General features: G+C 45.3%; 1 protein-coding gene across 1 annotated transcript in view; it reads left to right on the top strand.

Annotated features, from left to right (window-relative positions):
• Positions 1 to 27,922, top strand: part of LOC139537679 (double C2-like domain-containing protein beta) — a 183,578-nt gene that overhangs the window by 135,910 nt on the left and 19,746 nt on the right. Inside the window, exons 4-5 of the mRNA XM_071339274.1 lie at positions 181 to 290; positions 26,939 to 27,065. Of these exons, the coding sequence (XP_071195375.1) occupies positions 181 to 290; positions 26,939 to 27,065 (237 nt within the window). The remainder of the gene's footprint in view (positions 1 to 180; positions 291 to 26,938; positions 27,066 to 27,922) is intronic.

Below are 27,922 nucleotides of genomic sequence, written 5' to 3'. Positions count from 1 at the left end.
AGGTCAATACCTAAATACAATTTCTTTCTCCCTCTCTATTGCTTTCTCTCTCTTTATTGCTTGTTCATGCTCTCTCACACACACACTCTCTCTCTCTCTCTCTCTCTCTCTTTCTCACTCACTCACTCACTCACTCACTCACTCACTCACTCACTCACTCACTCACTCACTCACTGTCAGGCCAATAAGCTTCGCACCAAGACCCTGCGCAACACCCTCAACCCCATCTGGAGCGAGACCCTGACCTACTATGGCATCACCGATGAGGATATGGTCCGCAAAACACTCAGGTAATCTTCTTCTGTCTCCATATTCTAACCCCTAGCCTGCTTACATTTACATTCAATCAAAACGTTGGGATCACGTTAATCAACGTGATCAAGACAAAGGAGATGATTGTGGACTACAGGAAAAAGAGGACCGAGCACGCCCCCATTCTCAGGGGCTGCAGTGGAGCAGGTTGAGAGCTTAAAGTTCTTTGGTGTCCACATCACCAACAAACTAACATGGTCCAAGCAAACCAAGACAGTCGTGAAGAGGGCACAACAAAACTTATTCCCCCTCAGGAGACTGAAAAGAGTTGGCATGCGTCCTCAGATCCTCGACAGGTTCTACAGCTGCACCATCGAGAGCATCCTGACTGGTTGCATCACTGACTGGTATGGCAACTGCTCGGCCTCTGACCGCAAGGCACTACACAGGGTTGTGCGAATGGCAAAGTACATCATTGGGGCCAAGCTTCCTGCCATCCAGGACCTCTATACCAGGCGGTGTCAGAGGAAAAATTGTCAAAGACTCCAGCCATCCTAGTCATAGACTGTTCACTCTGCTACCGCACGGCAAGCAGTACCAGAGCGCCAAGCCTAGGTCCAAGAGGCTTCTAAACAGCATCTACCCCCAAGCCATAAGACTCCTGAACATTTAATCAAATGGCTACCCAGACTATTTGCATTGCAACCCCCCCCACCCTTACACCGCTGCTACTCTCTGTTGTTATCTATGCATAGTCACTTTAATAACTCTACCTACATGTACAGTTGAAGTCGGAAGTTTACATACACCTTATCCAAATACATTTAAACTCAGTTTTTCACAATTCCTGACATTTAATCCTAGTAACAATTCTCTGTCTTAGGTCAGTTAGGATCACCACTTTATTCTAAGAATGTGAAATTTTGGCCCATTCCTCCTGACAGAGCTGGTGTAACTGAGTCAGGTTTGTAGGCCTCCTCGCACACGCTTTTTCAATTCTGCCCACAAATTTTCTATGGGATTGAGGTCAGGGCTTTGTGATGGCCACTCCAATACCTTGACTTTGTTGTCCTTAAGCCATTTTGCCACAACTTTGGAAGTATGCTTGGGGTCATTGTCCATTTGGAAGACCCATTTGCAACCAAGCTTTAACTTCCTGACTGATGTCTTGAGATGTTTCTTCAATATATCCATATAATTTTCCTACCTCATGATGCCATCTATTTTGTGAAGTGCACCAGTCCCTCCTGCACCAAGCACCCCCACAACATGATGCTGCCAACCCCGTGCTTCACGGTTGGGATGGTGTTCTTCGGCTTGCAAGCCTCCCCCTTTTTCCTCCAAACATAACGATGGTCATTATGGCCAAACAGTTCTATTTTTGTTTCATCAGACCGGAGAAAATTTCTCCAAAAAGTAAGATTTTTGTCCCCGTGTGCAGTTGCAAACCGTAGTCTGGCTTTTTTATGGCGGTTTTGGAGCAGTGGCTTCTTCCTTGCTGAGCCGCCTTTTGGGTTATTTCGATATAGGACTCGTTTTACTGTGGATATAGATACTTTTGTACCTGTTTCCTCCAGCATCTTCACAAGGTCCTTTGCTGTTGTTCTGGGACTGATTTGCACTTTTCGCACCAAAGTATGTTCATCTCTAGGAGACAGAACGCGTCTCATTCCTGAGCGGTATGACCGCTGCGTAGTCCCATGGTGTTTATACTTGCGTACTATTGTTTGTACAGATGAACGTGGTACCTTCAGGCGTTTGGAAATTGCTCCCAAGGATGAACCAGACTTGTGGAGGTCTACTTTTTTTTCTTCTGATGTCTTGGCTGATTTCTTTTGATTTTCCCATGGTGTCAAGCAAAGAGGCACTGAGTTCTGACCCACGGAATTGTGATATAGTGAATTATAAGTGAAATAATCTGTCTAAACAATTGTTGGAAAAATTACTTGTGTCATGCACAAAGTAGATGTCCTAACCGACTTGCCAAAACTATAGTTTGTTAACAAGAAATTTGTGGAGCCTAAGCGTATGTAAATATGTAAACTTCCGACTGTATGTGTCATCCTTTTATTAGGTACAGGTGATTTCAGCCCATCTCATTGATTAGATTCCAAGTTTTATCCCCGGGCATTAGAAGACTGTCAATAATAAAAAGGTCATTTTTCCAGGAAAACAAGCAGTATTTCAATTTTTTCAATGGAGCAGTGAGGATAAAAATACAATTTTGAGTGCAGTGGCATATCCCATCCCTGCATCGAGGTATGTTTTCTGACCCATATCTCCGGCCAGCTCCGCTTTGTATTAATTTAAACATGATTGCATTCTGACCTCAGTGCAGCTGAAGTAGGGTAGGGAAAGTATCTGCTGGCAACATGGAAGTTAAACCTGTATTTGCATCAATGCTCATGGGCAGTGGTGATTGACATTTAGAGGCTTGGCTATTTGTTTAATTAATAGAATGGCCACAGGCAAGCTATTCACAAAGCATCACTTCTCTAGTGTACTCGCATCTGCATACATGCAAGTCAACAGGGTAATTAGCTGTAGCATTTGATATAGCTGCCACTCGTCAGTGGGACATTCAGACAGCGGTCCAGTGGCAATGGCCTCCAGTGGGAGGATGGCATTGGACCCCTCTTTCTGCAAATTTTACATTCAGCAGCTGCACACCTCACAAGGGGAGAGGTCAGTTGTCACTAGATCTCACTGGGGGCTAAGGCAAGTAACAGAGGCAGCTCGCCAATGTAAAATGGTCAGTAGATTATACTCAAAACACAGCAAACCCTTTCCTAAAATTGAAGTTACACACTGATAAACATAACTAGTGGGGAACATTACCTGTAAGTTGTTATGAACTGTTATGAACTCTGTTAAGCTTCAGGTGTGGTGGTAGAGGTTATGAAGCTATGTGATATCAGGACTGAGTTAAGAGACACCTGGCTGAGATAAGGCAGAAAGTGGATGCTATTCAACTGGCCTGGTGAAAGCCTTGTCAGTCAGGATTGTTTTTTACATGTTTGTTGATGAAAACCTATTTTTGACTCTCTTATGTGATGTGTGATGTGTATTCATGTTGTTTGAGGGAGTCTTTCAGACAAAACACACACAGGTGCTGACATTTGCCAGTCTGGTCACTCTGATGTGATCATTTTTGTTTATATTTTTGTGTTTGTAATGCGTTTGTTTTGCGTTTGTAATGTCCATGTAAGAGTGTGTGAATGTGTGGCTCTACATTTGTGTGCATGTGTTTGTGCATGACGTGAGTGCATGTGTGTGAGAGACGGGTAGAGACGGAGGGAGACAACGAGTCATAGAGAAAAGGGGATAGATAGACCATGTCTGTGTGAATGTGGTGTGTTGATTAGGGAGGGCCCACCTGATGATTCACGAGGCGTTCACACTATGGCCTTAGACTGTCTCTGCCTGTTGCTATGGAAACTACCATCTCCTTTATACCGGCCTCGCCTTCGGGGGTCACCCTTGTCCTTCATGTAAATAAATACTAAACAATAAAAGATAACTGGACAGAGAAGTCTAACCATGTGATAACTTCCAGTCCTCAAGTATGGTGATAAATAATTTGCTGATTCAGAATGCCTTGGCTCTCCCTGGCCTATTGATTTCCATGAAACCAAATCTCTCTGATAAAACTGGATTATTATGCCTGGCTGCCACACCTTCCAACCCAATAGCCTGTTCTCGCCAGTGTGCATCGATCAGAGTAGATTGGAAATTAAAAAGGACATTGCCATGGTGAGGCAGAGGAGGGAATGAAGGGCAGGTGGCATTTATTTTTTTAAATGTATTAAAAGGAAATGGAATGTTTTTGGCCCTAGGGTTTCACCTCTTTAGAGTCTGCCACCCCTGTTACTCCTTGGTGCACCCAAATTAAAGTTCCAGAGGAGAGTTCACCAGGAGACATCTTAGGAATCGATCGGCTTCGCATTTCGTATAGTTGATCCTCCAACAAACAAACAAACGATGCATATTGTAGATTGGGCTCAGCAGTTGTTGAGTAGTAGTTTGCTCTAAATTAAGCAGACGTGCCAAAAGAGAATGGATCAACTTTAGTTAACTTCCAGGTGCCTTATTGTGTAACTCCCCAAGAAGCAATGGTATGGTTATGTTGATCCCTGGGAAAAATTGTACACTATGTAGGGAATTTTCCTGGCTTCCCAGACAGACTTCTTGTACGGCCAAACGCTATGCCACACCCACGGATGTTAGTTTCTTCTCCTCAATGAGTCTGGATCTGGGTACCTCCCCGATTTCTAGAACACAAATACATTCTAACCTTTCTGATTGCTTACAGAAACCGATGGAGATGGGCCAGAGCCAGAACACTTGGGTAAAGCGGCATTTTGAAAATCTGTCTTTAGCTTTGATACTCTGATTGGTTAGAGATGATCTAATCACAGCTGACTTTGTTTTGTACAACACCCCTCATTTTGACACCACCACAAACAACTTCAACAATGGTAGTCTCAGACTAAAATCAGTTTGAGTCGTCAGGCAAGTAGGGAATAGGGTTGGTGGTATTCCAGACACAGCCCTAGTATTAGCCTGTTAGCTTGTCTGTATTCATAAGTGTGTCACTACCACCTCCAGCGATTTGCAACCTTTCTGTTGTGCTTTGATTAGAGAATTGACCTGTTAGAGGTCGGTCCGTCAGCTCATTACAGCTGGTTCCAGGCAGAGATGGCCTGTATCCAACTCTCTCCAGTAACCCTCAGGAGTTAGTCGGAAACCTAAAAAGAAAGCCCAAACCAAATCACCACTGCCTGCTAAAGTTCCCCAGGAAAAAAGGTTAACATAGCACAATAAAACATGTTCGTCAGTTAAAATGATAAGGGCCGAATATGTGACTGAACTAATATCATACTGTTCTTGATTCCCCTGACCACTACAATTACAGTATTCTACGCTCTACGTCCCGTGTCTTTTAAGTGGATCGATCCCACATGATTCTCATTATCAGACTCATCCTCTGCCAACACACTGCTTGTTTCCTCAGAAGGCTCCGAGCAGGGGTGCCGTTTCGTTCATGCACCAACCCCTTTGGCCACGGCCGTGCAGTTGAGTAGATTTACTGTGCCACGGGGAAGCCGCGCAATGGGATTATGTCATCTCGTTTACAGATTTATCTGAATTGTCAACAGAGATGGCTTGCATGGCCCGGCGCTTATTGATTCCCACTGAGTTATATCAGAGAGGACCAAGTGCTCTCAGATTTGGGGTTTCATATTTGTGGTCAACTGGTCGTCCATCAGTCTGTGTTCGACTAAGCAATCCACAGGGCCGAACAACACATTAGAACACAGAATGACAAAGGATGAAATCCCTCATGAAATCCAACCAAACCACCTTAAAATTATTTCAGACACTCCAACAACCATAATGAGAAGAAAAAGGCTAAATGAACCATACCCCCCAACCAGCGTGTTTCACTCAAAGCTGGGTAAGTGGAGGTAATCGATCGGAGTTAAGTTAGATGTATGAAGCTGCAGTCTGAGAGCATAGGAACATACTGTACTGTACTCAGTCCTACCAAATGGGAGAGATGAGGAAAAGGCCCTGCTCCGTAGAAACATTATGAGACACTGAGAACTGCAGAGGCTCAGCAGTCAGGCCACACACTGCATTAACATTAGCCTCATCTGACAGCTTCCCAGTCATCCGCCATTGCTCTACTCACTCTCTCTTCACGAGTGCCAAGAGTGAACAACTGAACATCAGAGAGGCACTTTAATGGGGGGGGGGGGGGGGGGGAACTGCTGACAGAAAGAAAAGTTAGAGTGAAAGTGTGTGTGAGAGTGAAAGAGTGTCACGGTTCCACCTGTCACCAGAGAGCGGCAGAGACCGTCCTAGAGACATTAACGACGCTCAGGTGTGTCCTATTTACTCGTTATGATTTTCCTGTTAAAAGAGGTATGTTTTCTGTTGTCCTTTGCAGAAGCTTGAATTGGTTACTGTGTGTGGTCGTTTCCTGAGTGAGTTCTTGAGACTTAGTGGGGTTTTTTTTTTTTTTTTTTTTTTTTTTTTCTCTTTCCCGAGTGTACTGTGATCCTGTGGCTACCGTTTCTCAGTAAAGTATTATGTTTATCCTTAACCACTGATTCCTTGCCTGGTCTCTTCTCTGCACCTGGGTCCAACCTTACCATGTCACAGAGAGAAAGACGACAGACCACCGGATCCTCCTCTAAACACCTATGACAGCTATCTTTATGGCACAGTTGTCTGCCTGACTGCTCCTCATTCAAAGTTCTTGATTTGATAAATAGCCCTTTTATAGTACAGTATGGAAGAACGATGTGCAGAGTCTGCACATTGCAAGATTGTGTGCTACAAGTTGAACTAGTGTGGGCTAAAGCCAGGCTGCAGTACAGCGTGGGGGTGGTTCATCAATAGCCTTTCCCAAAAATAATGAAAAGGCTATAGTCAACTTCATGATTCTACAGTATCAAAGAGGTACTTCAGTCATAAAGCCTGTCCTTTAATGTCGAACCTGCCACCCTAAGGCTGCGTTTACACAGGCAGCTCAATTCTGATATTTCTTTCACTAATTGTTCTTTTGACCAATCAGATCAGCTCTGAAAAAGATCTGATGTGATTGGTCAAAAGAACAATTAGTGTAAAAAATATTAGAATTGGGCTACTTGTGTAAACGCAGTCTGTTTTTTCTGAAGGGTCTGAATTTCTATTCAGTTCTCAGCAAGGCCCAACATGCGTGATTCTCCAGGACAGAGTTAGTGTTGTATAAATCACATTTATTTGCCGCTCTTAATGAATTGAACTTGCATTGATTAAGTATAATGAGACACGTGTTAAGTTGCAGCTCATCCGTGAAGAGTTGTGTTTGTGTTTCCCCCTTTCCCCCGCGGGAGTCAATCAAATATGTATACGGTTCTTAAACACTACTGGGTGTGTAGTTCACTATATAGGGAATGTGGTGCCATTAGAGACTCAGACACTGTAGTGATCTGCTGTTCACTAGTCCCAGTGTACTGACCCTCAGTCCCACCAACGATTCACTAATTATGTTTGCCCGGGGCAATTCACAAATTAATTGTGTCACAACGATAAGCTTGCTTTAGCCTAGTTTTCAGCATGGATGGACAGATATGTACGCTATGTGTGTGAAACTTAGGAGTGGTGAATGATGGGCTTGGTTTCAAGGCTCTGTTGAGCAGGGCTTCAACTTCAACTTCAACGAACACAACATTACCCATTCTGATCCATGGTTTGTTCCGTTTCAGATAGACATTCAAATGGTTCTCGTTTGGTAGAGGGGACTGTTGCTTGAGTCAGATGTGGGACATCCTCAACCAGTGAAGGTGAACAATAGGTCTATTGAATGTTACACCTTCTTAGTAGTAGGAGATCAGATCAGACCGTCAGATTTGTCATTCAAACGTCCTGCGAGCTGGTTGCACGTCTGTCTCTGACCTCTAGTCCAGGCCACCTGCCATCTGTTGTAGGGGATAGTTGTATGTTCTACTTAGTCAATTTTGACCCGATTGATCCTGTTTGCTCTGTGAAACATAAGCTTTCACCAATCATATCAAACACAATGTTTTCTCACTTACTGACCTCTGGGTAATAGGTTAATGTGGGGTATTTGATAGACTCTTCCTGGCCTCCCATGTGGTGCAGTGGTCTAAGGCATTTGCTAGCTGTGCCACTGGAGATCCTGGTTCGAGTCCAGGGTCTGTCGCAGCCCGGCCGCGACCGGGAGACCCATGGGGCGGCGTATAATTGACCCACCGTCGTCCGGGTTAGGGGAGGGTTTGGCCAGCTGGGATGTCCTTGTCCCATCGCACTCTAGTGACTCCTGTGGTGGGCCGAGCTATGCGCGCTGACACGGTATATCCAAAGATATACATTTCACTATGTGTGCGTGTGGGGATGCTTAATACATTGAAGTACATTCTTGGCACAGAAAATAGAGGCCCACAACTGATGACAGCACCAAACAAAGATCACTGAATTCAGTTAATTTCAAATCACTGCAGAGAGCAACCCCACACACATACACTTGTCAGCCTCCAGCGACAATCCCAGTCACATTAAACCATAGCACCGCCTGGAGTTTGATAAACGACATTTGCACTTGGATTTAAACTGGTGACATGAAAATAGAACTCTTTGGCCATGCACACTGGTGGTTTTGGCATCTAAAGAAGGATGCAGAAAATAACTTCACACCTATTGAAAAATATTGTGGTGGATCTTTGATGTTATGGGGCTATTTTGCTTCCACTGGTCCTGGGGCCCTTGTTAAGGTCAATGGCACTTGGTCGTAAGTTGACCTTCCAGCAAGACAATAACCCCAAGCACTAATCAAAATCCATAAAGAAATGGTTAATTGACCACAAAACCCACATTTTGCAATGGCCATCTCAGTCTCCGGTCTTGAACCCCATTAAAAACCTGTGGTTTGAATTGAAGAGGGCAGTCTTTAAGAGCAGATGAAGGATATCAGGGATCTGGAAAGATTCTGTTTGGAGAAATGGTCTAAGAACCCTCCCAATGTGTTCTCCAATCTCATAAAACATTGTAGAAAAAGTTTGTGTTGTTATCCTCGCAATGGGAAGGTGTTGAGTATTGAAAACAGGGGTAACTTTAGATTTTTTTTATTACTTGATAAACAAAATCTCTTACTCTGAGCAATTGTATTCGTGTAAAATAATATAATTGTCCTTCTTTTTTTTGCATACAATATTGCTCAGTATTTTATACAGTATGTTTTGCTCATCTTTATCAATAATTATGGACCTGGCTGTATATATGTAATATTCAGAGAAGGCTGAATTGTAAGAGAATCACAGCTAGGTCCACAGCTGGATCAGGGATGGGGGCTGCCCTCTCGTTCCCTCCGGGGCTGTCCATGGCTCGTTCACGTCAGGACGTAATGGAGATGGATGAGCGGGGTGTCGGGAGTTGGGCAGGCTAGGAAATGGGAGCGAGGGTGCGAACGGAACGAGGAAGAAAGACCCTGCTTATCCTGTCACAGAGGAGCAGAGGAGAGCTGAGGTGTGACAGCTGGAATAGGCCTACAGGGGAGATGGCTGTGTGTGTCACTGTCTCTCTCCCATCAATCTCTCGCTCACTCCCTCCCTCCATCCCCCCACCACAATCCCATATCTCACACACTGTGAGCAAGCTGGCTAGAGCTGGTCAGGCTTGTCACTGGCTGGTGGCAGGAGTATTAAAACTATCCAAAAGAGTCCAGGTGTGATTTGACATCTAATGTAGCAATATTTGGTGCCGTTTGTGATCTTTTGGACATGTTTTTATTGTTGTTGTTATGACAACAACACATTTTACATTGGATATTTGGTGGCATCAATTTCATTACACACTGTCATTGCCAATGTAGCGGACATGAGTCGGTCATGGTTGCTCATGGTCACGTGATGATGGTCGTGCTGCTGCTCCAGTTTCAACTGTTCTGCCTGCGGCTATGGAACCCTGACCTGTTCACCGGACGTGCTACCTGTCCCAGACCTGCTGTTTTCTCTCTCTACCGCACCTGCTGTCTCTAAATCTGAATTATAGCTATGAAAAGCCAACTAACATTTACTCCTGAGGTCCTGACCTGTTGCACCCTCTACAACCACTGTGATTATTATTATTTGACCCTGCTGGTCATCTATGAACGTTTGAACATCTTGGCCATGTACTGTTATAATGTCCACCCGGCACAGCTTACATTTACATTTACATTTAAGTCATTTAGCAGACGCTCTTATCCAGAGCGACTTACAAATTGGTGCATTCACCTTATGACATCCAGTGGAACAACCACTTTACAATAGTGCATCTAAATCTTTTAAGGGGGGGGGGGGGGTCTCAGAAGGATTACTTTATCCTATCCTAGGTATTCCTTGAAGAGGTGGGGTTTCAGGTGTCTCCGGAAGGTGGTGATTGACTCCGCTGTCCTGGCGTCGTGAGGGAGTTTGTTCCACCATTGGGGTGCCAGAGCAGCGAACAGTTTTGACTGGGCTGAGCGGGAACTGTACTTCCTCAGTGGTAGGGAGGCGAGCAGGCCAGAGGTGGATGAACGCAGTGCCCTTGTTTGGGTGTAGGGCCTGATCAGAGCCTGAAGGTACTGAGGTGCCGTTCCCCTCACAGCTCCGTAGGCAAGCACCATGGTCTTGTAGCGGATGCGAGCTTCAACTGGAAGCCAGTGGAGAGAGCGGAGGAGCGGGGTGACGTGAGAGAACTTGGGAAGGTTGAACACCAGACGGGCTGCGGCGTTCTGGATGAGTTGTAGGGGTTTAATGGCACAGGCAGGGAGCCCAGCCAACAGCGAGTTGCAGTAATCCAGACGGGAGATGACAAGTGCCTGGATTAGGACCTGCGCCGCTTCCTGTGTGAGGCAGGGTCGTACTCTGCGGATGTTGTAGAGCATGAACCTACAGGAACGGGCCACCGCCTTGATGTTAGTTGAGAACGACAGGGTGTTGTCCAGGATCACGCCAAGGTTCTTAGCGCTCTGGGAGGAGGACACAATGGAGTTGTCAACCGTGATGGCGAGATCATGGAACGGGCAGTCCTTCCCCGGGAGGAAGAGCAGCTCCGTCTTGCCGAGGTTCAGCTTGAGGTGGTGGTCCGTCATCCACACTGATATGTCTGCCAGACATGCAGAGATGCGATTCGCCACCTGGTCATCAGAAGGGGGAAAGGAGAAGATTAATTGTGTGTCGTCTGCATAGCAATGATAGGAGAGACCATGTGAGGTTATGACAGAGCCAAGTGACTTGGTGTATAGCGAGAATAGGAGAGGGCCTAGAACAGAGCCCTGGGGGACACCAGTGGTGAGAGCACGTGGTGAGGAGACAGATTCTCGCCACGCCACCTGGTAGGAGCGACCTGTCAGGTAGGACGCAATCCAAGCGTGGGCCGCGCCGGAGATGCCCAACTCGGAGAGGGTGGAGAGGAGGATCTGATGGTTCACAGTATCGAAGGCAGCCGATAGGTCTAGGAGGATGAGAGCAGAGGAGAGAGAGTTAGCTTTAGCAGTGCGGAGCGCCTCCGTGATACAGAGAAGAGCAGTCTCAGTTGAATGACTAGTCTTGAAACCTGACTGATTTGGATCAAGAAGGTCATTCTGAGAGAGATAGCGGGAGAGCTGGCCAAGGACGGCACGTTCGAGAGTTTTGGAGAGAAAAGAAAGAAGGGATACTGGTCTGTAGTTGTTGACATCGGAGGGATCGAGTGTAGGTTTTTTCAGCAGGGGTGCAACTCTCGCTCTCTTGAAGACGGAAGGGACGTAGCCAGCGGTCAAGGATGAGTTGATGAGCGAGGTGAGGTAAGGGAGAAGGTCTCCGGAAATGGTCTGGAGAAGAGAGGAGGGGATAGGGTCAAGCGGGCAGGTTGTTGGGCGGCCGGCCGTCACAAGACGCGAGATTTCATCTGGAGAGAGAGGGGAGAAAGAGGTCAGAGCACAGGGTAGGGCAGTGTGAGCAGAACCAGCGGTGTCGTTTGACTTAGCAAACGAGGATCGGATGTCGTCGACCTTCTTTTCAAAATGGTTGACGAAGTCATCTGCAGAGAGGGAGGAGGGGGGAGGAGGGGGAGGAGGATTCAGGAGGGAGGAGAAGGTGGCAAAGAGCTTCCTAGGGTTAGAGGCAGATGCTTGGAATTTAGAGTGGTAGAAAGTGGCTTTAGCAGCAGAGACAGAAGAGGAAAATGTAGAGAGGAGGGAGTGAAAGGATGCCAGGTCCGCAGGGAGGCGAGTTTTCCTCCATTTCCGCTCGGCTGCCCGGAGCCCTGTTCTGTGAGCTCGCAATGAGTCGTCGAGCCACGGAGCAGGAGGGGAGGACCGAGCCGGCCTGGAGGATAGGGGACATAGAGAGTCAAAGGATGCAGAAAGGGAGGAGAGGAGGGTTGAGGAGGCAGAATCAGGAGATAGGTTGGAGAAGGTTTGAGCAGAGGGAAGAGATGATAGGATGGAAGAGGAGAGAGTAGCGGGGGAGAGAGAGCGAAGGTTGGGACGGCGCGATACCATCCGCGTAGGGGCAGTGTGGGAAGTGATGGATGAGAGCGAGAGGGAAAAGGATACAAGGTAGTGGTCGGAGACTTGGAGGGGAGTTGCAATGAGGTTAGTGGAAGAACAGCATCTAGTAAAGATGAGGTCAAGCGTATTGCCTGCCTTGTGAGTAGGGGGGGAAGGTGAGAGGGTGAGGTCAAAAGAGGAGAGGAGTGGAAAGAAGGAGGCAGAGAGGAATGAGTCAAAGGTAGACGTGGGGAGGTTAAAGTCACCCAGAACTGTGAGAGGTGAGCCGTCCTCAGGAAAGGAGCTTATCAGGGCATCAAGCTCATTGATGAACTCTCCAAGGGAACCTGGAGGGCGATAAATGATAAGGATGTTAAGCTTGAAAGGGCTGGTAACTGTGACAGCATGGAATTCAAAGGAGGCGATAGACAGATGGGTAAGGGGAGAAAGGGAGAAAGACCACTTGGGAGAGATGAGGATCCCGGTGCCGCCACCCCGCTGACCAGAAGCTCTCGAAAAGCTTGAAAAGGACTGGTCACCCCTCAGAGCCTGGTTACTCTCTCAGTTTCTTCCTAGGTCCCTGCCTTTCTAGGGAGTTTTTTTCTAGCCACCGTGCTTCTACATCTGCATTGCTTGCTGTTTGGGTTTTAAGCTGGGTTTCTGTATAGCACTTTGTGACATCGGCTGATGTAAAAAGGGCTTTATAAATACATTTGATTGATTGATTGATGAGGTAGCACTGCCTGCGACTTCAAAATAGAGAATTTCCTCTTGGTCTAACAGTCAAGGCGTTGGTTTCTCTTGTGGGAGAGCCGTGTTCAGATCCCACTGTGACACCAATCTCTCAGAAATGTGATGACAGAAACAAAAGTGCAACATTGTTACTGATTTGTTTCGCAATTTTAAGTTGAATAGCGGAGGTGCATAAAGATGGCAGATCCCATGCACTTACCACAATTTCTTAATTTGCAAAGTTTGGCGTATTGTGCATTGCTCTCCATTACTCTTTTTTTGTATCGTCCTTAGCAGAGTATACATCCCAATTTTAGCTCCAAGATGTCAGCAATAAAAAAAAAACGAAAAAGTAGATTTATTGCCGTAGTTTAAAAACTATGAATTGTGCTTAAATAATGTCCTCATATCTGAATTCTGCCATCTTTATGCACGTTCGCCATTGAGGATTCACAAATATAACCAAGTTTGAGTTGTCATTTACCTCCAGCTCATCAGATAGAAGTGGGGAGGGGCACAATGACTCACTGTTAGTCATCATTAATTATTGGAACAAAACATCTAGTCATAGCTGTGATTACCTGATAGAGGTGCATTGCTCCCAAACACAAAATCTGTTTTCCTCTGTCTGTAGGGTATTATTAATAACATGTATTTTTTTCTAAATAAGACGTCACCTGGATCAGGTGTGATTTTAAAGAAAGAGAAGTTGATGTGATTATAAACTGCTGGCATGTTTAGTACTGGTTGTTTTTGTTTTTTTATCATTATAAAACATTGCACCCACAACCCTATTATTCTCAACTCTCATTCAACCAAAACATTGTTTGATTCATTTTCCCCTGAATAAATCTCACTCAAAAAAAACACATACATTTGTATGGTTAAACTCTTAATTATGTATCTAAAAAAATATATTTACTATTTATTAAAAGCTTACCTTAATTATGTTTTCTCTTTCAATCCAATTCAGAGCCATATAATGCATCTAAGTTTATTGTTCTTTGGTTTCAAATCCAACTCCTATACAAGAATTATCCACCATTTCCCATGTTGAATGGCATTGACCTTGTGCCACTGCAGTCAACATTTACATTTAAGTCATTTAGCAGACGCTCTTATCCAGAGCGACTTACAAATTGGTGCATTCACCTTATGACATCCAGTGGAACAGCCACTGGATGGAACAAACTACCTCAAAGGTAGTTTGAGGTAATGAATCTGCTCCAGGGTGAAATTTCCCCACATACAGATCTAGGATCAATTTCCCCTTCCTCAATCCTAACCTTAACCATCTGTGGGGAAATGCAAAACTGACCCAAGATCAGCGACTTAGGGCCAATTTACACCAATTTATCCTCAACCTAAATGTTCTCTGTAGATCTCTTAGCTTATGAAGTGGAATGAGTAGTTGATGATCATGTCAATTGGTCAATACTTGGTTAAGGATGAATGGGAGGGCCACGAGCAGGTTGACATGTACAGTAAAAGGATAGGCAGTGTCGAGTGTGATACAGTGACCAAAGCTTGATCCACAGATCTAAGCCCAGTTCTGTTTCTTCACTCTAAGTGGGCCACCTAAAAATGGTGCACTCGTTCAGTCCCACTCAAGGGTTTAAAACCATTGGGATGGTGTATGAATTTGCTAAAGGGAGTTTCCACTATATCTCAATCCAGTCATTTTACATCCACAAATGTGAGTTTACGAGTGCACTCTGGGAGAAGGCGGGAAAACCCATTTGGGCTCTAGTCCTGGATCTCTCATCGTGTTTGAGAACTAAAGGTTCTAAACCCCCATGTTATTTACAAGGTTGTTGTTTATTCATCTAAACACACAACTATAGACCTTTTCAGCTTCAATTGCGATTTTAAGCATGCTGGGCTCCCAAACAGACCTGCACTTCATCGCTAACATTCTGAGAAGATAATGACTGGTGTTTTCTCATTTCGATCCACCCAAAGCTGTAAACAAGGTCATAGAAAGCCATTGTGACAAAGGAAAAGGCACTCATTATTGAAAGCAAAACACATCCTATGTGGCATTTCTGCTAATAGAATCAGCTTCCACTTTGATAACTCATCGTAGGTGGCCAAACACTGTCCGCACTCCTGTTTTAGATGTTACCTAATCGGCGTGTCATCAACCTTGCTCAATAGCATTGTTTTCCATAAAGTGTCAGAGTAATTCATGTAATTGAAAATGTGTGATAATAGAACTGTGAAAATCACTGAGCCACTCATGATGAAATGGAACCCATTTGTGTCCACATCGCCCCATAAAAGTAACTGTTTTAGGAAACCATCTCATTTACATTTAAGTAATTTTAGCAGGCACTCGTCTTATCCAGAGCAACTTACATCAAGTACTAATTTACCAACAAATCACAAAAACTGAATGGATGTCAAACATATTAATTGTTTTCTGATATACATTTTTGCCCGTCAGACTAAATGGACTGATTTTGTAGTTTCTCTTACACAAGATATTTACACCAAGGTGGCACCACAGGTACCAAAGTGGTGTGGCTAAAACCTAACCAGGTAAAACTCCGGACCTTATACGGTATGATGGGACCAGAGTCAGGTCACATGCTTTAAAAAAAACTCCTTGAAAAACTCCTGGCCTTGGGAAGGATGAAAACCCTGTCAAACTGCAGTAACCTTGTAGGACTAGGGGGGTTTCCTATGCACAGAGAGAGAAAGCAACATGATTGGACAATAAAACTCACAGGGCTGAGCTTGCTTTATGCAGGTTTGCATCGTGTAGTCATGCCTTATGCAACTTTAGGCCTAATTAAAAATGTTCTCACAGTCTATGTCAAGTATTGTGTATAATGATTAAGTCTAGGTAGTCTAGTCAGCCCAAGTGTGAATATAAACCAAATTTGATCCCATTCACATTTTCTCACAAACAAATGGACTGTATATACACAACGTTACCACTTTGTTTACCTTGGCCAGAGAGACAGGGTGCATAGTAGGCTAGAGACAATGCAGCTGCTGTTGTCAGTAGCCTACAGTTGATCAGACTGAAAAATGTTCCAGTTTCCAATGAAATACAGCATTTCAGATTGCTAATGCATTCGGAATGTATTCAGACCCCTTGACTGTTTCCACATTTTGTTACATTAGAGCCTTATTTTAAAATTCATTACATTTCCCCCCCCCCATCAATCTACACACAATACCCCATAATGACAAAGCAAAAACAGGTTTAGAAATTGTTTTAAAAAGTAACTATTCAGACCCTTTACTCAGTACTTTGTTGAAGCACCTATGGCAGCGATTACAGCCTAGAGTCTTCTTGGGTATGACACTACAAGCTTGGCACACCTGTATTTGGGGAGTTTCTCACATACTTCATTGCAAATCCTCAAGCTCTGTCAAGTTGGATGAGGTGCGTCGCTGCACAGCTATTTTCAGGTCTCTCCAGAGATGTTCGATCGGGTTCAAGTACGGGGTCTGGCTGGGCCACTCAAGAACATTGAGACTTGTCCCGAAGCCACTCCTGTGTTGTCTTGGCTGTGTGCTTAGGGTCTTTGTCCTGTTGGAAGGTGAACCTTCGCCCCAGTCTGAAGTCCTGAGCGGTCTGGAGCAGGTTTTCATCAAGGATCTCTCTGTACTTTTCTCGGTTCATCTTTCCCTCGATCCTGACTAGTCTCCCAGTCCCTGCCGCTGAAAAACATCCCGTAGCATGATGCTGCCACACCATGCTTCACCGTATTGATGGTGCCAGGTTTCCTTCAGACGTGACGCTTGACATTCAGGCCAAAGACATCAATCTTGGTTTCATCAGACCAGATAATTTTGTTTCTTATGGTCTGAATGTTCTTTAGGTGCCTTTTGGCAAACTCCAAGCGGGCTGTCATGTGCCTTTTACTGAGGAGTGGCTTCTCTATCATGAAGGTCTGATTGGTGGAGCGCTGCATTGGTAGAGCGCTGCAGAGATGGTTGTCCATCTGGAAGATTCTCCCAGGAACTCTGGAGCTCTGTCAGAGTGAGCATCGGGTTCTTGGTCACCTCCCTGACCAAGGCCCTTCTCCCCCGATTGCTCAGTTTGGCTGGGCGGCCAGCTCTAGGAAGAGTCTTTGTGGTTCCAAACTTCTTCCATTTAAGAATGATGGAGGCCACTTTGTTCTTTGGGACCTTCAATGCTGTAGAAATGTGTAGGTACCCTTCCCCAAATCTGTGCCATGACACAATCCTATCTCAGAGCCCTTCGACCTAATGGCTTGGTTTTTGCTCTGACATGCACTGTCAACTGTGGGACCTTATATAGACAGGTGTGTGCCTTTCCAAATCATGTCCAATCAATTGAATTTACCACAGGTGGACTCCAATCAAGTTGTAGAAACATCTCAAGGATGATCAATGGAAACAGGATGCACCTGAGCTAAATTTCAAAGTCTCATAGCAAAGGGTCTGAGTACTTATGTAAATAAGGTATTTCTGTTTTTTTATTAAATGTTTTACTTGCAAAAATGTCTAAAACCTGTCTTCGCTTTGTCATTATTGGGTATTGTGTGTAGATTAATGGGGGAAAAAATATTCAATCAATTTTAGAATAAGGCTGTAATGTAACTCAATGTGGAAAAAGTCAAGTGAATACTTTCCGAATGCACTGTATGGAAGAGTTTTTGCTTGCGTCTGTCAGGTGTGATGTGTTGTCACGCTTGCTAAAGCCCCCTAAGGTCTTAGGGCTCTGGGCTGGGTTTCTACTCAGCTAACATATGGAATTATTTTAAGAAGGTCATATCAAGGATCATTTAGCTATTAGATTTTACATGTTAGGGCCCCTGTAAGTATAAAACTAAATATTTGCCAATAATTTGATTAAACGTTGAATTTGGCCTTACCGCTATTAGCCCACAGAAACACATTGAATAACATATTCATATATGGCAAAACAGAAGCTTGTGGGGATCGTAGAGCATAACTGAGTTTTGTAGGCCAAACCGTTCAGACTCTACATACATTTCCATGAGAAGACCGACTTTTCTCCTGGTCCACCGCAGATGCGGTAGACCGACATTGGCGGATGCGGTGGATTGAGACGCAGCCCATGCAAAAAAACAGATATTTCTAGCTTAAACAGACAGATTTGGATGGGGATTTTTTATCATGCTAATTCGATTTCCATGGGGATGCGGAGATCGATAAATACCAGAGGAAAGTGGAGAGCACACCTTGAGTTTTTTGCCCGTGTAACGGCCGTTGTATGAAGAAGGTGTGGACCAAAGCGCAGAGTGGGAAGTGTTCATGATTATTTATTTAAAAAACTGAACACTGAGACAAAATAACAAAATGTAACAACACGAAACAGTTCTGTCTGGTGAAGACACAAAAACAGAAAACAACTACCCACAAAAACCATGTGGGAAAAAGCTACCTAAGTATGGTTCTCAATCAGAGACAACGATAGACAGCTGCCTCTGATTGAGAACCACACCCGGCCAAACAACAAAGAAATACAAAACATAGAAGATGAACTAAGAATGCCCACCCAAATCACACCCTGACCAAACCAAAATAGAGACATAAAAAGCTCTCTACGGTCAGGGCGTGACAGATTTTTGTGAATCTGATAGGTCAAGACACGCAAATAGCCTGCAGCAGCACTCCAATGTGAAGGACAGAGAAATTGTGCATGAGTTGACAAATCATGAGGCAAATCGGTAAAAAAACAGCACTTTGCATTGATATATTTGATTAAACTAAATTGAAAAGTGCTGTGGCAAATGCCGCCTCACGTTTTCTGGCGTCTGTATTGAGAACATTCTCTCTGAGTTAAATTAGATTTTTTTTGCAGGGGAGACTAGATTGAAAAGGAAAGAATATGTCCTCATTCCTCTGGAAAAGCCACAAAACTAATGTCTCTGCACCCTCGTCCAATTCAGATGTTCTATTCATTTCATAACCGTGCCTTTGCCACCCGTTTAATTCAACAGTAAAAACAGAAGATGCGAAAGAACCCCAAGTACGTTACACTGACAGCAGATACATGTACTCTCTAAATATATATACTGTAGGTTTTAATCTGTACCACCACCTGTCCATAGGATAAATTGGTGACTGCTCAGTGGAGTTTCCAATATTGCTGCTGCGATTTAGATATGTCCCTCATGAGTGAAATGTAATTATCATTTGTTGTACAAAGGCCCATGTTTTCCCCCCACATCTCAGTCACTTACACACACAGACAAGGAAACGAATTTCACACTGCATAAGCTCAATGTAAATAGATGTACTGTACAGCGCACAAATGAGAACATTGGATGAGTGTGCTCGCATAAGCACTGTTCTTATATACACAATGTTGAGAACATGCTGGAACAGGAACCTTTTGAGAGCTCCTGCGGTCATACTGGGGATTGTATTGATTTTAATTTGCAACTGAATGAAGTGCTCAAAAGGAGGACAGAATCGTTCCAGATAATTAGCGAGCCCTCGAGGTGTTATGGGAGGTAGAGAGGGGCTCGCTGAGAAGAGGATGAAAGAACAATCTCTAACACAAGCTGTATAGTCCCTGTTTTTATGCGCAGTGTAATATATAACTTGCTATAACCATTCATAACACATCATCATGGTCTCCTATAACTGCCTGTATATGTGCATAATTGTTTTAAAGGCAAGAAGGCAGATGAAGTGTTATTGACACATATCACTATTTTATTTTATTTCAGCAGAAATAAAATACTTATTACTTAGAAAACTATTTTATCCAAATGGACTTACAGTAAGCGAGTGCATACATTTTTTGTATGTTAAACCCACAACCATGGCATTGCTAGCACTACACTTATACCAACTGGGCCACACAGAACTACTTGGTCTGTGAGGTTTCAAATGCTACAGGTAACTGCCAAAATAAAGGAAACACTTGAGTAAATGAGGGTTATGTTTCACTAAATTGGATCATTCCAATATATTGGTATCATTCCGCGGCGGAGGGATACATCCGAGGTGAGGATTTACAGATTTACTCCCGTGTACACCTGTGTCACGGCTGGTCCGCCCCTATATATAGACCCCATGGCCGCGACACACGTTCTCTTTCATTTTCTCGGCGGACGTCCGTATGGTTTGAGGTACAAACTTTCTGAAGTTTGCTTGGTAAGTCACTGGTAAGTGTAATATCTTGCGTGGAAGTATACTCCCTGGCTGTTTTCAGCTGGCCACATGGCCAGCCCCTTCTCTTGAGTGCTCCACTCGCTGCACACGGTTGATCTGTATCTTCCACCCGTGGTTTGTCATACTTGTGTTTCGTTAGCGTTACATTATGACTCCGTGTGCATCCATTAGTAGGGTGGCTCTTGCTGCCACAAACTGTAATTTACCTTACACAACTTGCCGACTGGCTTGTTCTATGTGTGTGTCTTGAGTTACTTAAACATGCTGCTCCCCGCGCCCTAGGCTGCTAATTACCCTGCAAGTTTTTTTTCTTGTTCTTTCCCCTACAGAGTGTAAGAGTATCATGGTGGGCTTTCCACTACGTTGATGTCACGAATCCCGCTTCCTGAGTCTGTGTTTGCCTGTGTTTCTGTCCTGGAGTGTGTTTCCGGTGTCCTGGAACGCACCCTGTCTGGTTGCCGGGCGAATTAGCTTGTTGGGAGATCGATGTTCACCCGCACCTGTATCCCATCAGTAATCTGCACACCTGTCCTGATCATCACCTCTCCCCTTCAAAAGCTCTGACCTGACATCCATTCCCTGCCGGATCGTTAGCCAAGAACACCATTCACCCGGAACCCATACCCCATCCCTGTCTGCTCGTCGCCAGTGTGTTGTTATCCATTGGATCTGCCTATCCACTCCCATCAACCCACCTCCGCTGTCCGCTCCTCCACCCGGAACTATCTACCTCCACGTTCTCATTGATTAATAAATACTCACCATCTTTTTACTCACCTTGTCCTGGTCTGCTTCTGGGTCCAATTCTGGTAAACCCTGACAGTTGAGGCATCAACTTTGGAGTTCCTTAACGGAGTTACTCCATCATATGGTGCTGTTTTTACTGCTTGGATATTAAACCGGCTAGGTAATATTACAGTTGGCAAAAAACAAATAAATCAAATCCATTGCCTGGTTGCTGTTTTTTTGTCAGCCTGTTTTTCCCACATGGGTCTTCCCTGTTTTTTTGCAGAGGTACTGGGTAGTTTATCCCACACCGGGTTCCTATTCCTCCAAGTGGGTCACGACATCAGCTCTTCCAGGGCGTCGGACACCTGCTCTGTGTCCTTGTTGGCTTGGCTGAGCTTATGGCTTCGCTTTGTGACAGGTTTGATGGTGGCATCGCCCTGGAGATCTGCATACCTCCTATATGCATTGCCTGGGTTTAAGCCAAGCGGAGAGGGCGGTGGAGCGCACTACTGGATGCCTCTTTTGTGTGGTGTTCTCAGAATGCCTGCGCCTGGTGCGATTGGAGGCCATGCACGAGTGGGTCGACCAGGCTCAGGCTGGGGACGAGCTCCCTCCCTCAGGAGTGGTGCGCCAGCGAGCTGTTAGTCCCTCTACTGGGCCAAGTACTGGGCCTCTACTGGACGGAGGCAGGAGTCGGACCGCTGGGACCACCTTGAATGGAGGGCGCATGCCCTGCGTCAGGAGTTTGAGAGCTTTGATGGCGACAACAGCTGTTCTCTGTTGGCCAGTGATAGGCTGTTCCTGGGGGACGATGCTGGCACTGTTCACCACCGTGAGCGGGGCTACCAGGCTGACAGGCCATCAGAAGCCGGCAGCGAGGCTTCATCGCCCCCAGCGGCTCGAGAGGCTATGAGGAGCCTACTCACTCGGGTAGCAACTGCACTGGACATCAAACTGGTGGACAGTGATGACTCTCCATCTGTCCCCATCTCGTCTGAGTTCCACGAGTCCTTGCAGGAGAGCTGGGCCTCTGCCAGGGGGCGCTTCCGACTCACAGCAGAGACTGGTGTTACGGATACAAGTATCCTGTGTGTGTATTTGTTTTCTCTCCTTCTGCCCTAGTCGCCAATCAGTCGCCAATCAGTCGCCACTGAAGACACCTGCTTCTTTTCCCTTACCCAATCACATCCACTTTCCCTTGGTATAAAAACCCAGTCAGTTGTTTTCCCAAACTCTCTTCTCTCTCTCTCTCCCTCCCTCTCTCTTTGTAAGGAGCTATCTCTCTTTAGTTTTGGTGCCTACATCTCAATTTGTCCGTAATTATGTGAGTATGTATTGTGTGGTTCATGACTGTTTGTTTGTTAGTGGGAAAAGGAGGTACAAAGCCAAGTCGCCCATGGGCATACATTACCCATAGGAAAACTTTGTCTAAGTACTCTAGTTAGAACTGGACGGACCACCCACTGTATTGTATTGGTTAGTTAGCTAGCTGTGCTTGAGGCAGGTAAGACTAGCTTAAGGGTTTTTGGATATTTATTATTTCTTTCCTTGGGTCCAGCTCAGCCCCCCCCCCCCCCCCCATTACCGTGTGTTTAAACAATAAACCATTAGTGTTTGACGGTAAATTTAAGTTGTCTGTGGTTATTAGTTTCGTTGGTGGAGTTTAAACACTTTACCGATGTATATATCATAGAAGAGTGTAATTGTTTTTAGGCCAGCTGTTTTTAGTCAAGACGTTTGTGTTTTTAATGTACAACGTTTTTGTTGAACTGTATGTGTGTTTATAGTTTTGTTTAATGTTGTGTTAGTGTATGTAAATTGTTTTGTCTGAAACGTTGTTCCCTCTGCTGCTATTGGACCAGGTCTCTCTTGGAAAAGAGATGTTATCTCAATGAGAAAAAACCTGTATAAATAAAGGTAAAATAAAACATTAAAAAAAGAAAAATAGTTCTCACTGTTCCTTTTCACTATTATGATTTGTATGAGATATGTTACGGGTCTCGTTTCCATCCCCCCTAGACTGCAGGGCCAAAGGGATTTGTAACAACTGGACCATGCAGTTATGTTGTGGGCGCAGAGTCACTCGGCCTCCAGGAGTACCCGACCATGGACACCATGATAGCTGCCATGGTCCTCCCGGACCGGGAGATTATAGAGTGGAACCCGCGACTGAAGCCGGGAGCCCCAGAGTCTTTGATGCGGACTTGAAAGCAACATATGGGTCCCTCTGCTCTCTTGCCAACGTGGCCATGCTGCTGCAGGCCTACCTGCAGACTCTTTTGCCCCGGCTGCTGGAGGGCACAGAGGAGGTCCTCCGGAAAGCAATGGAGGTGTCTCGCCTGCTTTCCCTGATCCAGAGGGATGTGGCCCGCGCCAATGGACGGGCCATGGCGCAGGTGGTTACCTCCTGGCGTCATCTCTGACTGTCCCAATCCCGTCTGCCAGATGCTCTCAAGAGCACATTTTCCACTCTCCCCATCACCCCAGGGCTGACGTTTGACCCAGGGGTTGATGACGTTCTGGACCAGACCGATAAGGTTCGTAGGGACCGAGAGACCCTGAGATGGTTCATGCCGCCTCCTCAGGCCCCGGGTCCAAGGCAGACGGACCGTCACCACCCACCTGCACCCGAGCGACGGTGAGGTCCCTATCCTGCCCCATCACCTCGTGCTGAGAGGGATACAGCATGCGTTGGAGCAATAACCTGTCAACCGTCACCACCATAGAGACGTGCCTGGGGGACCCAGAGGAGAGGCGGGCCCCGGCAGGACCCCTGACACACCCTTCCCCGGCCTCGGCTAAGGGCAATGTGGGCATTGTGGGAGGAGGGTGTGGAGTCCCCCTGGGTGTTGTCCACAATGCTCAAGGGGTACTGACTCCAATTCCGGTGCTGGCCCCCGTCCTTCAGGGGCCTTTGTGTCACCACGGTGGCCGACCCCCTGAAGAAAACCCTGTGGCTGGAGATCTCCTCACTCCTGGACAAGGGTGCCATCCACAGGATTGAGACATCAGAACGGCTAGGTGGGTTCTACTCCACTTATTTTGTTGTCCCAAAAAGAGACAGAGGGTTTCGACCGATTTCTAGACCTCTGCAACCTCAGTGGGTACTTGAAGGTACCGAGGTTACACATGCTGTCCCCAGCCCACGTGTTGTAGGCTATGTCCAGGGACCAGTGGTTTGTGAAGTTGGACCTGAGGGATGCGTACTTCCATGTTCCTGTTCACCCAGCTCATTGGCAGTACCTCCGATTCGCTTTCGAAGGGGCAGCTTACGAATTCATGGTTCTTCCCTTCAGCCTCTCCTTGGCAGCCCACACTTTCACAAAGTGCATGGACGCTGTCCTGGCACCTCTCACGTCCCGAGGATTGTTGACCCTCAATTACCTGGATGATTAGCTGATTTGTGCCCCAATCAGGACCCAGGTCCTGTCAGACAGAGACATGCTCTTGACCCATATCGGCGTGCTCGGCATTACTGTAAATGACAAGAAGAGTCGTCTGACTTCCACCAAGAGGGTGGCCTTCATTGGCATTGGACTCAGTCCTCATGAGAGCACGCCTGCCCACCAGAAGGGTTCAGGTGATCTTATCTTGCCTCAAACACTTTCGGCATGGGCGGATGTGAACATACCTTTTATCCTGTCTGCTTACGACACTCCGGCAGTGGCGGGGGAGTCTGGGCCTACCTCCGGCATGCTGTGCCCTGTGCTAGCACTGGCTGCCTATGTGGGGCGGACACGGTCAGAGAAAACAACAGACCAGCTCTTTATCTGCTATGATGAGAGAGTCCTGGGGGCTGGGTTATCAAAGCAGAGGCTCTCTCACTGGATCGTGGACATGATTACGACAGCGTACCGCCTGGCTGGCAGGCCAGTGCTGGGATCTGTGGTAGCACATTCAACACGAGGTGTGGCTGCGTCCTGGGCTCTACTTGGCTTCCTCTTGCACCTTTGCTAGGTACTATCGGGAAAATGTGGCACCTCCCTCTGTGGTTGGTTCAGCAGTCCTGGGCGTTGCCTGCCCTTCCGGGGACTGTGCCAGGACCCCCCTTCCACATTGGCTGGCCAGGTCCCTCTAGCACTGACTAAATCTGGTACGGGTATACCAATATATTGGAGTGATCCAATATAGTGAAACATAACGAAGGTTACGTATGTAACCACGGTTATGTGAGCTATATGGATCACTCCAATCCTCTACTGTGCTAGAGGCGCCTAAAAGATGATGTAGAGAACGTGTGTCGTGGCCATGGGGTCTATATATAGGGGCGAACCCCAGCCGTGTCACTGGTGTACACAGGAGTAAATCTGTAAATCCTCACCTCGGGTGTATCCCTCCTCCGCCGGATGTATCCCTCCTCACCTTCAACCTATGGTGAAGCATTTCGATCCTGATGGGAGTGGTCTCTTCCAAGATGACAATGACCCCATCCACAGGGCATGAAAACTATGTCAGCTGTATGACATGGCCGTCTCAGTCACCAGATCTCAACCCAACCCAATGCCCTATTTAGACACTTTTATGTTGGTGTTTCCTTTATTTTGGCGGTTACCTGTACATGAGAAAACAAGGATCAACTTAACACTGGAATATCTCCAGTAGTCTCAGAGAGGAGGAATAGGTATAAAAATAGAATTAATAGAAAGGGGGTCTCCATTCAAGTCAATGATGGCATAATGGGTGGACTGCAGCCATTTTGAGTGTACCCTTGCCTAGGTCAAAATTATACAGGTTAAGACAACGTTGTCACAAATATTGGTCCCAATGTTGCAAAGAGTTATGGGATATTAGAATCTCGTTGTCCTAACCTTCCCATCTTCAACCTAGACCCATACCAGGAAGTAAAAGTTGGAAGTGTACCCTTCTATCTGTACTGTGATTGGTTGAGTCAACTCAACTGACATTACACAAAATACATTCCATTGCATGAGCCACATCAGTTAGCATCATTTGCATGAACATTCTACATTACCATGGCAATCCAGCATCAGTTGATAGAACATTCCCATGGAAAATTTGCATCACAGGTTTACCAGTCAAATTGCCATGGTTAGAGCTTCCAAGCCTGTTCTATTCATTCTATTTCTATGATAATATGGCTCTATTCAGTCATATGAAGTGTGCTGGCTGTCACTGGCAACGCGGCAAACACATCATTGTCGTCTGTTCATTTACAAAGTTCTCTGCAGAAACTGTTAGGAGAATTAGGTTCTCATGTTCTTTAACCAATTAAATTAAATTACTCAGTCTGCTATATCAGGATTTGTAGGACAATGATAGAAATAAAAACAGACAGAGGCCCAGTCTACAATAGTCAAATGTTTATTCACGGGAACGTTCTCCCTATCATTTCCTGTACATTGGTCTATATACCTCACATTTCGTCATAAATGTCCCTCCTCTCAGAAACAATGACAATATAGTTCACAAGTCTTCTTCTCATACATGGTCTGCCACCTGTTATACAATCTACTACAAGCCCAAGGTTTCCCCTCTCCCTGGGTGGGGAGACTTCCTTCCCTGTTATCACTTCCACAGTGGTCACAAGTTGTCTGCCACAGTTCCTTGCCTGCTAACAGTCCCTCTTTCTTATGGACAAACATTCTTCATCAGACAGGATATAATTCTGTTAGTTATAGTTTAATGTTAAATGTATACATCATTTAGTCATTATTCATAAAAATCCCATAACAGAAACGACCATACATCACTCCTGACACACAGAAGTATGAAATACCTCACTCACTCCCAGGGATGGCTAATTCTTGAAATTCCTTTTATCGCTATTGATCTAGGCAAAACGGCCGGGAAACCAGGATACTGGGTTTGATTAAATAGCAGCCCACAGTCACTTCAACTCTACTGCTGCTGACTCTTTTTCAATGTCTCCCCATTTTTCCTTCTCCTATCTCTCTTTTGCCCTCTTCTGATTTTTCTCTCTCTTATAGCTGCTTTGTATCTTTTGATTGATCTGAATATGGTTGAATGCTTCTTATCCTCCTATCCTCCCATGCCAAAATCTGACCCTTAATATACTCATCTCTCTCTCTCTCTCGTTTACTCTTTCCTCTCTCTCTTGTTCTGTACTTTCAGGATTTCAGTGTGTGATGAGGACAAGTTCCGCCACAATGAGTTCATCGGAGAGACACGCATCCCCCTCAAGAAACTCAAGCCCAACCAGACCAAGAACTTCTACAACTGCTTGGAGAAACAGCTACCTGTAAGTTATCTCCAATTTGCCTTTTTCATCCTCCCCTTTGAATCCAAATGTAAGCATTTCCTACGGTAAATTGGTTATTTGGTCTCCACTGCTAAATTACAAACCTTGACATGTAAATGTTATGTTCTGTATGTACAGATAATTTGCCTAAATAGAAATCTTACCTAGTGTTGAAAGACATCAATACTGTATGTCTTCTGTTATTAATAAACAATGAGCCTTGAAACATCTCACATACAGCCCAAATCCTTAACTTCATGAAACAACCACAGTAATTTCAATGAAACACCACTTACTGAGGGGTCTGTTCAACACTGCCTCTCTCCTCTAATTAATTAAGCAGGTTAACAGCATTAAAGGCCAGAGAGAATGACGGTCTCTCTTAATCCATAGAACAAGCAATTATATTTACCAAGGACTGAGCATGGATGCAGGAGGCATATGATTTACTCACAAGTGCTACTTACTTAGTGCACTGGAGGCTGTTATTGTCATCAAAATAGCTATTGTGTGGTTATTTTACGTTACTGTTGCTAGTCAAATATGGACAAGCTTCTTTCACATACAATAGCTCCACCTTAAATTTCAATTGAACTTGAGATCTACTAAATCGATCTTTCGTTTAGCTGCAAAATTTGATTCTGTAAACTTTCTGATAATGTGGGTTGCTGTTTCCAAGAACCTTAGTTTGTGAGCTTTAATTTTACGAATGAGCTGATTGATAGGGTAGATATTGATAGCTATTCAGAGCCCTTTCTTAATATTCACTCTTTTATCCAAGCATGTCGGTAAGATCTCCTAATTTCATCTGGTTTAGCGGCGCTCACAGAAATACTTTTCTCTTACCGTCAACGACA

This window comes from Salvelinus alpinus, chromosome 13 (assembly GCF_045679555.1).
Source record: "Salvelinus alpinus chromosome 13, SLU_Salpinus.1, whole genome shotgun sequence".
Lineage (NCBI taxonomy): Eukaryota > Metazoa > Chordata > Actinopteri > Salmoniformes > Salmonidae > Salvelinus > Salvelinus alpinus.
Note: the sequence above shows the minus strand (reverse complement) of the source record. Positions and strands in the feature narration are given on the sequence as shown.